The sequence below is a fragment of the Panthera uncia genome, chromosome E3, assembly GCF_023721935.1.
Source record: "Panthera uncia isolate 11264 chromosome E3, Puncia_PCG_1.0, whole genome shotgun sequence".
NCBI lineage: Eukaryota > Metazoa > Chordata > Mammalia > Carnivora > Felidae > Panthera > Panthera uncia.
This window is the reverse complement of record NC_064815.1, coordinates 26,529,843-26,541,925: the sequence shown is the minus strand read 5'-3', so window position 1 is coordinate 26,541,925 and position 12,083 is coordinate 26,529,843. Positions and strand designations below refer to the sequence as shown.

Genomic DNA, 12,083 nt, shown 5'->3' with positions numbered 1-12,083 from the left:
CAGGTCAAACTCAGTTTGGTTTTTACCTTTTTCTAAAACAAGCCCCCCTCCTTCCTGGTATGCTCGAGGGATTGGGACACAAGTGTCAGATGTCAGTGAAGTCCACATGCAAACAGAGCCCACAAAGGAAGATCTCCCTAAGATCAAAATCTGCCCATCAGCCAGTGGAGCACACCAGGCAGGGGGTAGAAATGAGAAGATCCGGCCTGAAGTGGACAAGAGGGGCTGGTAGCCATTCTCTCCTGTCACCGGCCACCCGGGGCCCCAGGCATTTGATGTCAACACTCAGTACAGGCCAAGGGAAGTGAAAAGAACACCCACATCAAGGAACTCACATTGTATTGAAATTAACAGCTCAAGCCATCTGGGTTCCTGTTCTGGCTCCTTCCCGACCAAGAGTGGCCACCACTTAGTGAGAGCCTAGAACATGTCAGACACTTGGGGACAATATTTCATGTAACCCCAACAACCTTGAGGGATGGGGATCATTCTCAACCTACCTATAAATTGTCATCTGCACCTAGCTGCAAAACGGAAAACCAAAGCACCCGAAAGTTAAGTTTTACCTAAAGACACATGACCAGCAAGGTCAGATCTGGGACCAGGCGGGTCCATCCACTGCAGTGACCACTGTTCCCCCTCACCAGATGGCACCGTGTGGACTCAAACACATCATGCGGCCTCTGTGGACCTCAGGGCCCATGCCTGCAAATTCGAAGGGCTGCATTAAATGGTTCTTCAGACCCTCCTGCTCTGAAACGCAGGGATATAATTGCAGAAAAAAAGCAACCGTGGACAAGTGGGGCTGAGACTGGGGGAAGGAGATGGGTTGGGGGTTTTCCTCTGCCTTCCTCAAGCTGTCATGTTACAGGCATTTAAGGAGAGAAGGCTGCCGGTGGTTGGGGAAGGGAGATGGAGGTGGTTATGCAGGCAGAGGAAGGGGAGACACGCTGGGCATGGTACCAGTGTGAGGAGAGACCCTGGACGGGCCAAGGTGGCCCGTGTCTGTCTGGGTTCCAGGGTCAAGATCTTAAGCAAGGATAGGCAGGAAGGGACACAGGGCACTCACCCCAGCTCACTCCTACGAGAGGGGCAGAGCCAGCCCAGCCTAAACACAGGCTATTTTTGGTGTTGTGTTGTTTGGAGAGCAACCAGGCCAGAAATAGTGCTGTGAGTTAGTAGGACCCTGTTCTGCTCCCACCCCCAGCTCTCCCAGTGAAATCACCAAGAATCAGGAGGCCAGCTCCAACATTCCAGGGAGCCTGTGTAACTGATAGGGGACGGTGCTCTCCGCCCTGCAGGAAGACTTGGAGCAGAGCATTTGACTGTAAAAGGGCTTCTTCAAGAGGGGAAGCCAGGGAAGGGGGACTGAGTCAGAGAGAGCGGAAGAGAGAGAGGGAAAGTGGGAGAGACGTCCCCTGGCTGGCTGAGGCTAGTGGAGTAGACCAGTTGACCATGGGTTGAACAGAGAAGTCAAGAAAAGGGAGTCTAGGAGAGAGAAAGGGAAAGTGAAAAAGAAAGTAGGTAGTGGTGCTGGGAGAGCAAAGAGGAAGAGAAGGGAGTAGGCAAAGAGGGCAGCTGAAGGACAGGAGGTGAAGGATTGAAGGGAAGACAGGCCCACAGAGAACCAGGGCTGCCAGGGCCCATGGGCATGGGGTGGGGGGACAGTCACGGAAAGCGTGAGTCTGGTCTAGTCATGAACCACCTGCTAGCGGACAGATGGAAACATCTTTCCCAACTAGCTGGAACTGAAACTTCCCCAGAAATCCACAGTCTTGTAACTCATCCTCTTATCTCTGACTCTCTGGGAATCAGAGATCCAGCAATTTCAAAAGCAGGGACTTTTCTCTTTCTGCTGTTTGTGATTGGGTGAGCAAGGTGATTGGGTCAAGGCTTTGTTTGGGGTTCGGGGGAAGGAGGGAAAGTGATGTGGCCCCTTGAATCAGGCTGGATTCTGAGAAGGGTGTCGCAGGGAAGTCTGTCTGGGGGGTGGCGGGGCGATCCAGCTACACTGTGATGTGTGGAAGGTCTCCAGAGGGCAGACAGGGTGGAAGCAAGGCCTTAACACACAGAGGAGCAACAGGCACCACGGTCACGGTCACGTCTGGGCTTAGATCATCCAGCGGCCCTAGCTCATGAGAAAGTCAAAGGAAGAGTCAGAAACCCCAGCATGGGACCCAGTTACACCGGGCCTTGCCTCAGTTTCTAATCTACACCCACCAGATACCTACACGTTCCCCCCAGTTTTGGAAAAAACCCTGATTAAGTCAGCCCTTTGTGTTTTCAACATAAATCATGTCCCCTTTCTCCCCAACAGGACATAGAGCTGCTCCCTTCCATGCCTGGGAACAGAGCGTCTTTTCTGGAATGGCATCAGGATCAACCATCAGGTCCAGGACAATGGTTCTTGGATGGCCAACGAAAGAAGGGAAGGAGGGTCAGCTGAAGTGGCTGGAGAGGATGGGCAGTGGGGCACCTCAAGGGAGCCCCTTTCAGCCAGGTCTCGACCCACTGCCCTTCTAACTTGGGGCTTGGCACTCCCAACCTGGATGCCCATGTCCCCATCCCCCTTGAGCCCCAGAGGTAGAGGGCAGGGCACTGGGGGCATTTCTGGGGGGTAGGAGATGGGTTGGGGGCTTCACTTCTGTCTTCTCCACTTGAAAGAGATCAGAAGTAACCGGCTTCTCATGCTTAACCACTGTCTCAGGGAGTCCAAACGAGACCAAGAAAAGAAAAGGACATAAACAAGAAGCAATTACACGGGAATAGTCCTGTACTTGAAAAGAGTGGGTGATCCTAACTTTCCGACCGAGGTTTCCCCTTTTTTCCCTGCCACCCCCTCCCCACCTGACTCCTAGGGGCAACAGAGAAAACACAGGCAGAGGCAGAGTAAAAAGTGGGAAAGCCGTCCAGCTGTGGTTGCCCTTGGTATCTGCTTACTGAAAAAATCCAAAACAAATATCCCGATGCTTCCACCCACTTAAACTTCCTGTGATTCTGCTATCCGCTGTCTCCATGGATACTCTCACTTGAACCCCACCACCTACACAAAGCGAGACAGCGTGTGGAGCCCAGGGTCAAGTGCATCATCTCCCCACCCAGCCACCCCTCTGTCCACAACATCCTGGGCACGTGACCTGACCCTGCCAAGCCCCCAGGTGCAGTCCCACGCACCAGTCTCTGGCCGATTCCCACCCTCTGCAGAATTGTTTGGTTAGTCTTCCATCCCCAAGCCCGGTGTCCTGGAAGCACACCCCACAAACCCGCCACGAACTGACTCTCACTGGCCGCCCCAGCACCACCCCCCAGGTGTCTGTGTCTCGAGAAAAGGATAAGGTATAATTCTCCCCAGGCACAGAAGGCAGCTTAAAGAAATGAAACTTACACATTGGGCTCCTACTGCCTTGCCAAGTCTTTACCCTGTCAACCCCTGGTTTCTTTCAGCCTCCATCACCATCACCCCATCCAGCACACCCAAACCCCCTCCAGACACGGCTGTTGGCACAAAAGAGAGCCTCGAGGGCATCTTAAGAGTCTGGACACGTGGGAGAGTCAGCTGTGTATCATCGACCAGCGGGCGGGCGCGCACCTGGCAGGGAAGAGGGAAAAACGGAAGGGAGTCCTCCGCGTGCTCATGTCCTAGACAGTCAAAACCCAGACAATCACATGGCACGCTCCGTGCCCTCTGGCCACTGGAATGAGGCCAAGAGGAGGGAGGGGTGTTCTCCCCAGGCTGGCCAGCACGTACGGACTGGACAGCACCGGCAGACAAAAGTTCACGGCTTCTTTGGTAACCACGCGGTGACCCGTTTCTCCAAAAGGAGGAAACGTAAACTGTTTTTCCCCAGCTGAGTATCAGGGAAGGTAATCCCAAACACGGGGTAGTTTGGGGCCGCCTGGCACTGCCAGGGGTCGAGCTGGAAGATCATCCAAAAAGAGGGAGACACAGGCAGAGGGTAGCAAGTCCAGGGAGGCCCTCGGGCCAAGGCGACCGGGGTTTGCTCAATTGTTCCTGACCCCTCTGACACACGTACACACAGAACAGCACGAGCACACGCCTCTGCAAGTTGGGCAGAGGGAGGTGCCGAGGGGGCCTGGCCAGCTGTTCAGAGGGACTTGCAGAGCGAGAAAGTGGGTGGGGCTGAACCATGAGTTCATCTATTTCCTGCCCACATCTGGTATAAAGGGAGGCGGCAGCCTCTGGAGGAACACAGCTGCGTCTGGCTGCGGGGCCAAGAGCACTGTCAGGAGAGCCACACGCCCTCTCCGGCTGCAGAATCACCACGATTCAGCAACAGCAGGACAGACCACCAATCACAAGGGGCCTTTGAGAACTTCAGGTAAGAGAAAAAAAACTCCACCTCCTCCTGAGGTTAAAGCGAAGAACACCCCTCCTATAAAGTGTTCTCTGTCCACGATCCTCACTTTTCCTCTTTTTCCCCCCTGGAGAACTGCAGACCTGAGTTGACGGAAGGTGGCCGGGCCACACCGCCAACCCCACCACACAGAAACAGGGGCTTCAACTCTCCATCCCTCTCCATCAGGACGCCCAGCCCACTTCTGGAAAGGGGCTTTTCATGCTGGCTCGCTCGAAAAAATTCACGGTTGAGAAAGCTTTAGAAGAGAATTAAGAACATTATGCAAATCAAAGGCGTTATTACAATTTAGTCTTTTGGCCTCCTGAAGGGAAGGGAGATACGCTACAGGGTGCTGCCAGGGGTTCCCCAAAGTCCCACTGGTGGAAATGCACTTAAGGCTCCCTGGGGCTGATCATGATCTCACGGTTCGTGGGTTCTGGCCCCACGTCGGGCTCTGTGCTGACAGCTCAGAGCCTGGAGCCTGCTTCGGATTCTGTGTCTCCCTCTCTCTCTGACCCTCCCCCGCTTGTACTCTGTCTCTGTCTCTCTCTCAAAAATAAATAAACATTAAAAAAAATTAAAAAAAAAAAAAAAAAAGACTGCCTGGGGCTGAGACGAGGGGAAAGGCTCAGAATCGGAGCCGATCAGGGTTTCTTAAGGACTCCTGCCCTTGTGTTTAGGTATCACCTGCCAGCGGTGAACCCGGGGAGCCTGGCCCGTGGTTGGGGTGCCGCTTTCCAGAACTCTCCTCTCACCAGATCCTTTTCCGCTTGCTCTAGGATGCGGATGTCTCCAGTCTTTGCTTGCCTAGCCCTGGGCCTGGCCCTCGTCTTTGGTGAAGGGTTCGCCTCCTACCACCGCCAGACTCAGGCGGCCCGACTGACCACAGACTTTGGAGTGAAGGTGTTTCAGCAGGTGGCATGGGCCTCCAAGGACCGCAACATGGTTTTCTCACCTTACGGGGTGGCTTCGGTCCTGGCCATGTTGCAGCTGACGACAGGAGGAGAGACTCGGCAGCAGATCGAAGCAGCCATGCAGTTCCAGATTGATGGTGAGAGACAGGGCAGAGCAGGGGGCGGGGACTCACACTGTCTTCACGGGACAGGGGTGTAAGCAACCAGAAGCAGAGGCGGGCCGACGCCAGCTGAGCAGAGCCAGCTCCTATGCGGCCATGTCACAGGGCATCTTTACTGGGCTCTGGGTCCGTCACAAGGGGCACAGGCCAGGGGATGTGGTGTAAAACAGGTGTGCCTCACCGCTTACTACCTTAACACCTCTGGACCTCAGCTTCCACATCTGCAAAATGGGGACGATAAAACTATCTACCACATAGAGCTGCTGTGAGGCTTAAATAGGATTATATGTGTGAATGCTTAGCACAGTTAGTCTTACGATAAGAAAAAACTTAGGGTTCGTTAAAAGCAGAGAAAAGTATTCTAACCCAAAAAGGGGTTAGGGCCTGAGATTTTTGAGGAGAAGAGAGAGATGCCGAAGAGATTAAGGTTTGGAAGGGAATCTCCCTCCAGAGACCCCCGGGGGAACAGAAGAGCCCCATCCACACGCGCAAGGTTGGGCCTCTCCTGGGGGAAGTTGGCCCGGCTGGGGGCCCCTGGCTCAACGTAAGCTAATGTGTCCTCTCGGCCCTGCCTCGGCACAGAGAAGGGCATGGCCCCTGCCCTCCGCCAGCTGTACAAGGAGCTCATGGGGCCGTGGAACAAGGATGAGATCAGCACGGCCGATGCCATCTTCGTCCAGCGGGATCTGAAGCTGGTCGAGGGCTTCATGCCTCACTTCTTCAGGCTCTTCCGGACCACGGTCAAGCAAGTGGACTTCTCAGAGGTGGATAGAGCCAGGTTCATCGTCAACGACTGGGTGAAGACACACACGAAAGGTGAGCGGGCAGGGAGAGGAGGCCAGTCCCAAGGGCCTGCAGAGGAAGGGGATCTAGAAACAAGTCCCTAGAATCCCAACCTCTCCCCATCAGCATGCTGTTCTCTGTAGACAGGGCAGGTGCTGGAAGAATCAGAGCATCTTGGTTTTCAAAGTAGGCCCTCTCATGAACCAACCCTAAGGGCCTCCCTAAAGTGCTGTGAGATGTCATGACAACAGTAATAACCACAAGAAACACACACTGCTGCTTGGGGAGCAAAGTAAGGCAAGACTTAAGCATCCGGGTCTGATCCTGGACAGGATCCCAGGGCCAGAGCATGCGATGAGCGGGAAGCTTTCCTGAGACTCTTAGGAAGATGAACAGGTTGAACACAGCTAGACTGGCTCACTTACACCCCCGTCTGCCTCCTGACCGGATCCCCTCAAAGGACTGAAGGGAACCATCTAAAAGGGTTAAAACATATTTAGCCTCCTGCCCACCTGGCTTTCCCGTAGGCATGATTGGCGACTTACTGGGCGAAGGGGCCGTGAACCAGCTGACGCGCCTGATGCTGGTGAACGCCCTCTACTTCAATGGCCAGTGGAAGACGCCCTTCCCAGAGTCAGGCACCCACCACCGCCTCTTCCACAAATCTGATGGCAGCACCGTTTCTGTGCCCATGATGGCTCAGACCAATAAGTTCAACTACAGTGAGTACAAAACCCTTTCCCCAAGTCCCACAGCTACCGCATCTCTTCCCCGGGGTGCTCCCCTCTCAGGGAGGAGAACCCCTCGAATATAGCCCATCTTTGACAAAGAATCCCCAGGTAGGAGCTACTGGGATAACTGGAGCAGCAGAAAGTAGCTTTATATCACGCAAGATGAAAGTGCAGGGCGCCTGGGTGGCTCAGTCAGTTAAGTGTCCAACTTTGGCTCAGGTCATGATCTCCCAGTTGGCGAGTTCGAGCTCTGCATCAGGCTCTTTGCTGTCAGCTCGGAGCCTGGAGTCTGCTTCGGATTCTGTCTCCTCTCTCTCCCCCTCCCCCGCTTGCGCTCTGTCTCTGTCTCTCAAAATTAAATAAAAATATATATATAAAAAAAAAGAAGTCCAGAAAGTCCCTCCAGCCCAAATATGACCACATGACCCACGTGTTTCTAGGTGATCACCAGGGGCTCACAGATCCTGCTGGGGGAAGGCCTATGTGGAAGTTGAGATGAAGGAGATGCTGGGATAAATCAGTAGCTGGGTGTGGGGGAGAGGGGGGTAAAGGCAAAGGAGGCCAAAAGGAGACAGTATCAGAAGATGCTGCATTGGCAGAAGAGGAGGGAAATGGGGATAAAAAACACCGACCGGGGAGCCTCAAAAGCCAGGGTGGAGAGGTGGCTTCCAGAAAGAATGGATGAGACAGAACTAGTTGAAAAGCCAGTGCCGGGTCAGAAGCGAGAGCTGAAGCCATTTTCAGTGCGCCATCTTGGTGCCTTCACAGCCGAGTTTTCCACCCCCGACGGCCATTACTATGACATCCTGGAATTGCCCTACCACGGGGACACTCTCAGCATGTTCATTGCTGCTCCCTATGAAAAAGAGGTGCCTCTCTCTGCCCTCACCAACATCCTGGATGCCCAGCTCATCAGCCAGTGGAAAGGGAATATGACCAGACAGCTCCGCCTCCTGGTTCTGCCCAAGTAAGTCACCCCTTGCTCGCACCACACTTGCCAATGCTCTAATCCTCTCTATCTACCCCTCCCCTCTCCCAAGGCTCCCTGAAGGGACCACCCCCATGTTTCCCAAGTATGACATCTGCAGGGTAGGGACATGTGTGGGAAGCTGATAGGAACCACTCTGGCCTGGGTTTGATTAAGATTCCTCTCCTCATCTCTGCTCCTGTTTCTGCTGGAGGGCAGAGGGCAGCGGGGAATTTTCCTAGACCTTGCCCCCACACTCCCCACCCTCAGAATATCCAGCAAAAGCCAACCAAAAGAAGAGCCAGAGAAATGAGGGGGGAGGGGAGGGGGATGGATCAGCCTTTGAGATGACCCTCTCCCACCCCCATCTGCTCAAATCAACATCCAAACAAGAGACAAAAGGAGACAAAGCAGCCAGAACTACAGCTTCTAGCTGGCTTCCAACAAAGCAGATTAAAAAAATCCTTCTGCAGGAGTACAGAGGGTGGAGAAGGCCGAGGCTGGGTAATTCCAGAATTGCAAGGAAGCCTCCCACCACACCTACCCCAAATTTCCAGCTGTTATAATGCCATGCTTGGGGAAAGAGGAAGATTCAGTTGTTTAGGGTGCCCTTGTGTTCTCTACCCCCACCCACCCCCACGTCTAGAAAACGAGAACCGAGGTGACTCGGGCCCTGATGGGAAGCAGAAGTGCCCCAAAACCTCTCTGCTGGAGTCCTCTTCAGAATTCGCTCCCAGAAACACAATCTACAGACCAGATTTTTGTTCAAATATCTTGCAGGAGGATGTGCCCTTTGCCACCGCCCCCCTCAAGATTCCAGGGTGTGAGGGTAGGGGTTGTTCATTTACATTACACCTGACACACAGACGTGAAAAAACCAAGCCTCCCTCCTCCACTTTCACACCTATCCCCATCCCGTCAGCTGAGGGGGATATGTGGACGGGGCCTGGCAGAGGCAACAAGGGGCGGCCTGAGCTTGAGCTATTTCCCCCTCCTGTTTACAGGTTCTCCCTGGAAAGTGAAGTCAACCTCCGGAGACCCCTGGAGAACTTGGGGATGACTGACATGTTTAAGCCAAACCAGGCGGACTTCTCGAGTCTCTCAGGTAAGAGATTTTCCTCCCACCTCCTCCTTATGCTGGTGGACTGGGGGGCCCCTGAGAGGACAAAGGAGTGTATCTCTGAGAACCCCAGCTGATCTACACTCGGATCCGCTTGTTTCAGATGAAGAGGCACTGTACGTGTCACAGGCGCTGCAAAAAGTCAAGATCGAGGTGAATGAGAGCGGCACGGTGGCGTCCTCCTCCACAGGTGAGTCAGACTCAGGTGAGGCCTGGTGAGTGTCCCCCCAGGACTTCCAAGGAGGGGCCCACGTCTGGGAGGAACCCCACGGCCCTGCTTCACCAGCCTCTCCTCGAAGAGGGGCACCCCCCACACCAGGTGCTCAGGGCATCACCCTTATCCCCCCAGAGTTTCTTAGCCTGCTGTAGGCCCACTTTTCCGGGGACCCCGGCCCCCCCCCCAGGGCCCCCGGGGCCCCCCCCCCCCCCCCCGTGAAGGTGAAAAGGCCCCTCAAAGGAAGCCTTGGCTTTGTGCTCATAGTGGCCAGTCGGCTTAAGGAACTTGCTTATCAACATTCTAAAAAGGGTTACACAAATAGCTGTTGGTGAGTAGCTGGTAAATCTCTCTGAAATGCCTGGAGGCAGCCAGTCCTCAGAGAACTTCCCTAAACTGTTAAAGTTTGTGATGGGAAGAACAACTAAGCCTCCGAGTCGCCCTCCAATGCTGCTATCAGAAGGCTGGTGTCAATGGATCACTTATGATCAATCCAGGCACCAGTGCCCAGTCCTTCTGTTCTAACATTGTTCCCTCCCTCTCAGCCATTATTGTATCAGCCCGAATGGCCCCCGAGGAGATCATCATGGACAGACCCTTCCTCTTCGTGGTTCGGCACAACCCCACAGGTGAGCCGGGGCGGGGAGGCTCCACTGCCCCCTGCCCCCGCGTCTCTTCGCCTCAGACACCAGTCCAGACAGGTGTAGACGCTCCCTCCTGCCCCAGTCCATAACTCTGCCCCTCCCCCTCCCTTCAGGGATGACGCTCTGTCACAAAGTGAGCACCGCGCCAGGACCCCAGCCCTAGCTTAGTCACCCCAAAAGCTGGGACTCCAGACAGCTCACTTGCCTTCTCACATCTCAGCTCATCCATAAACATGGGGCTGGGCGAGCCATGCCATTTCTCCCTGTTCTCATCTCCTATGATTCTTCCATTCTCAGGAACAGTCCTCTTCATAGGCCAAGTGATGGAACCCTGACCACGAGGGTGAAGCAGTCCTCATCTGTGACAGAACTGGAGATGTAGCCAAGAAGAAAGAACTCCAAAGGAAGAAAACTTTTATTTTAATTAATTTTTCTGGAGAAAGAGAAGGTCTTTGCCTTCAAAAAAAAAAAAAATGGTAAATCTTTCAAATCTGCCTCTTAGACCTCAGCCTCTCCCAGGAATGGAGAAGAGGACCTTTCAGGAAAACTCCCTCGTGGAGCCCCCCGGGGAGACCGCCAACGCTCAGCTGAGTCTCCAAAGCAGACTGTAAAACATGCACAGGCACATGCGCAGCTGCTTCTGCCCATCGCTCTGCCCATCCGGGTCTTCAGACCTGGACCCCACCGAGACCCTGGCAGGATGGCACCAGAAGGCTTTACGGGGGCTTTTGTGCGCTTGGTAGACACTATTTGCGTTCCAGTCACGTTGCTGTCACTCTTGCACTGTCTGCCACTGCTGAGGAGGCTGGCGGCGGGCCAAAGAAGGCCAGTGGAATAGACACCCTTTCATCTCGAGGCCTGTGCTCCCTGGCTCGGTGGTCCTGCACACGGACAGAGCACCTGCCCGCCTCCCTGCGGAGACCCACTCCGACCTGGCCGGCTCCCTCCCAGAAACAGTGTGCATGTATTATTTTGGAGTGTAGGTGACTTGTTTACTCATAGAAGCAGGTTTCTGCTTCCCACAAACTTTATTTTGCAGGAATGGGCGGGGGGGTTGGGGGAGAGTGGGATGTGTGCCTGGCTCTCGGCCCTCATCTGGTGGGGAGGGTGGGATGCCGGGGTGTGCCTAGTATTTATCACAGCCTTGTCCGAATGTGCTTGTTAAAGAAAAAGAGGACTCTCAAGAGAAACGTATAATCTGAACTAGCTAGTAGTGTTCCTCGGTGGTCTTGGTCATTGCATCTCAGGAGTCTGGCCACTTGACCGGCCACCCTGCTGGGTGGCCAGGATGGTGGGGCCCACACTGCCACCTTGTGGCTGCCCGAGCCTTCTTTTCCTCGCCCTTCTCCACTGGAGGGCTGAGACCCCCCCCTCCCCTGCAAGATCATCTAACTTCAGCCCACTTTAGGGACCAAAAGGATGTGGCGGGTAAGAGAGATCGGAGTGAGAACAGAGTGGTTTCAAAATTTTCCGATATATTTAGGAACATGAGAGCAAGGGGCTGCACGACCTAGAAGGACAGAACTTTCCCCAATTACAGGGTGATTCATAGCCGCATTGGTGACTCACTTCAACGTGTCATTTCCGGCTGCTGTGTGTGAGCAGTGGACACGTGAGAGAGGGAGAGAGAGAGAGACTGAGAGAGAGGAGGAAGAGGAGAGAGAATGAGAGAGACCATGAGCCTGGACTCAACTACCCCCGCTAGGTAATCTTTCTGAAAACCAAGGAGCTAGGGGGCATGACATCAAGACCGATTCATCGAAGAATTGCACATAGATGTCGAACGAATGAATGTGAGCCAGTAGGACCCTAATCATCCCACCGTGCTCCTCAGTGAAAAATCTTTGTTCTTTGTGTGTCTGTTTGTTTGTTTCTCATCATGCACTGGAGAGTGACAGCCGCACACAGTACCCGTAAGGATACCCCAATGCGGGGTCCGACATTCTTGAAACTGTTGAATTATATGCTTTTTCACTTTTGATATATAAACAAGTAAAATATTTTTTAAAAATAATAAATAAGTAAAAATAGTCCGAAAGAGTCCCTGCCTTTATTTCCAACATTTCGCACAGTACAAAGTCAAAAGCTCATCAGTTCATAGCCCTTCTCCAGTAAAGGGGAGCTTTACGAAACACACACCCACAAGCCCAAGGCACGAAGACCTGCCACAGGGAAGTCCACAGGGTGGACC

The 12,083-nt window shown here is 53.8% G+C and overlaps 1 protein-coding gene across 1 annotated transcript; it reads left to right on the top strand.

The window, feature by feature from the left end:
* Window positions 1-4,177: 4,177 nt before the first annotated feature.
* SERPINE1 (serpin family E member 1) lies at window positions 4,178-11,746 on the top strand. The gene is made up of 9 exons (XM_049638815.1): window positions 4,178-4,340; window positions 5,138-5,409; window positions 6,016-6,249; window positions 6,744-6,938; window positions 7,716-7,914; window positions 8,919-9,019; window positions 9,138-9,224; window positions 9,794-9,877; window positions 10,190-11,746. The coding sequence occupies exons 2-9, from the start codon at window positions 5,139-5,141 to the stop codon at window positions 10,225-10,227; spliced, it is 1,209 nt and encodes a 402-aa protein (XP_049494772.1). The 5' UTR covers window positions 4,178-4,340; window position 5,138; the 3' UTR covers window positions 10,228-11,746.
* Window positions 11,747-12,083: the final 337 nt, after the last annotated feature.

Coding starts and splice junctions, on each gene's coding strand:
- SERPINE1 (XM_049638815.1), top strand. CDS start 5,139: ATGCGGATGTCTCCAGTCTTTGCTTGCCTAGCCCTGGGCCTGGCCCTC. Junction 9,020..9,137: donor GGACTTCTCGAGTCTCTCAG/GTAAGAGATTTT, acceptor CGCTTGTTTCAG/ATGAAGAGGCACTGTACGTG. Junction 9,225..9,793: donor GGTGGCGTCCTCCTCCACAG/GTGAGTCAGACT, acceptor CCTCCCTCTCAG/CCATTATTGTATCAGCCCGA.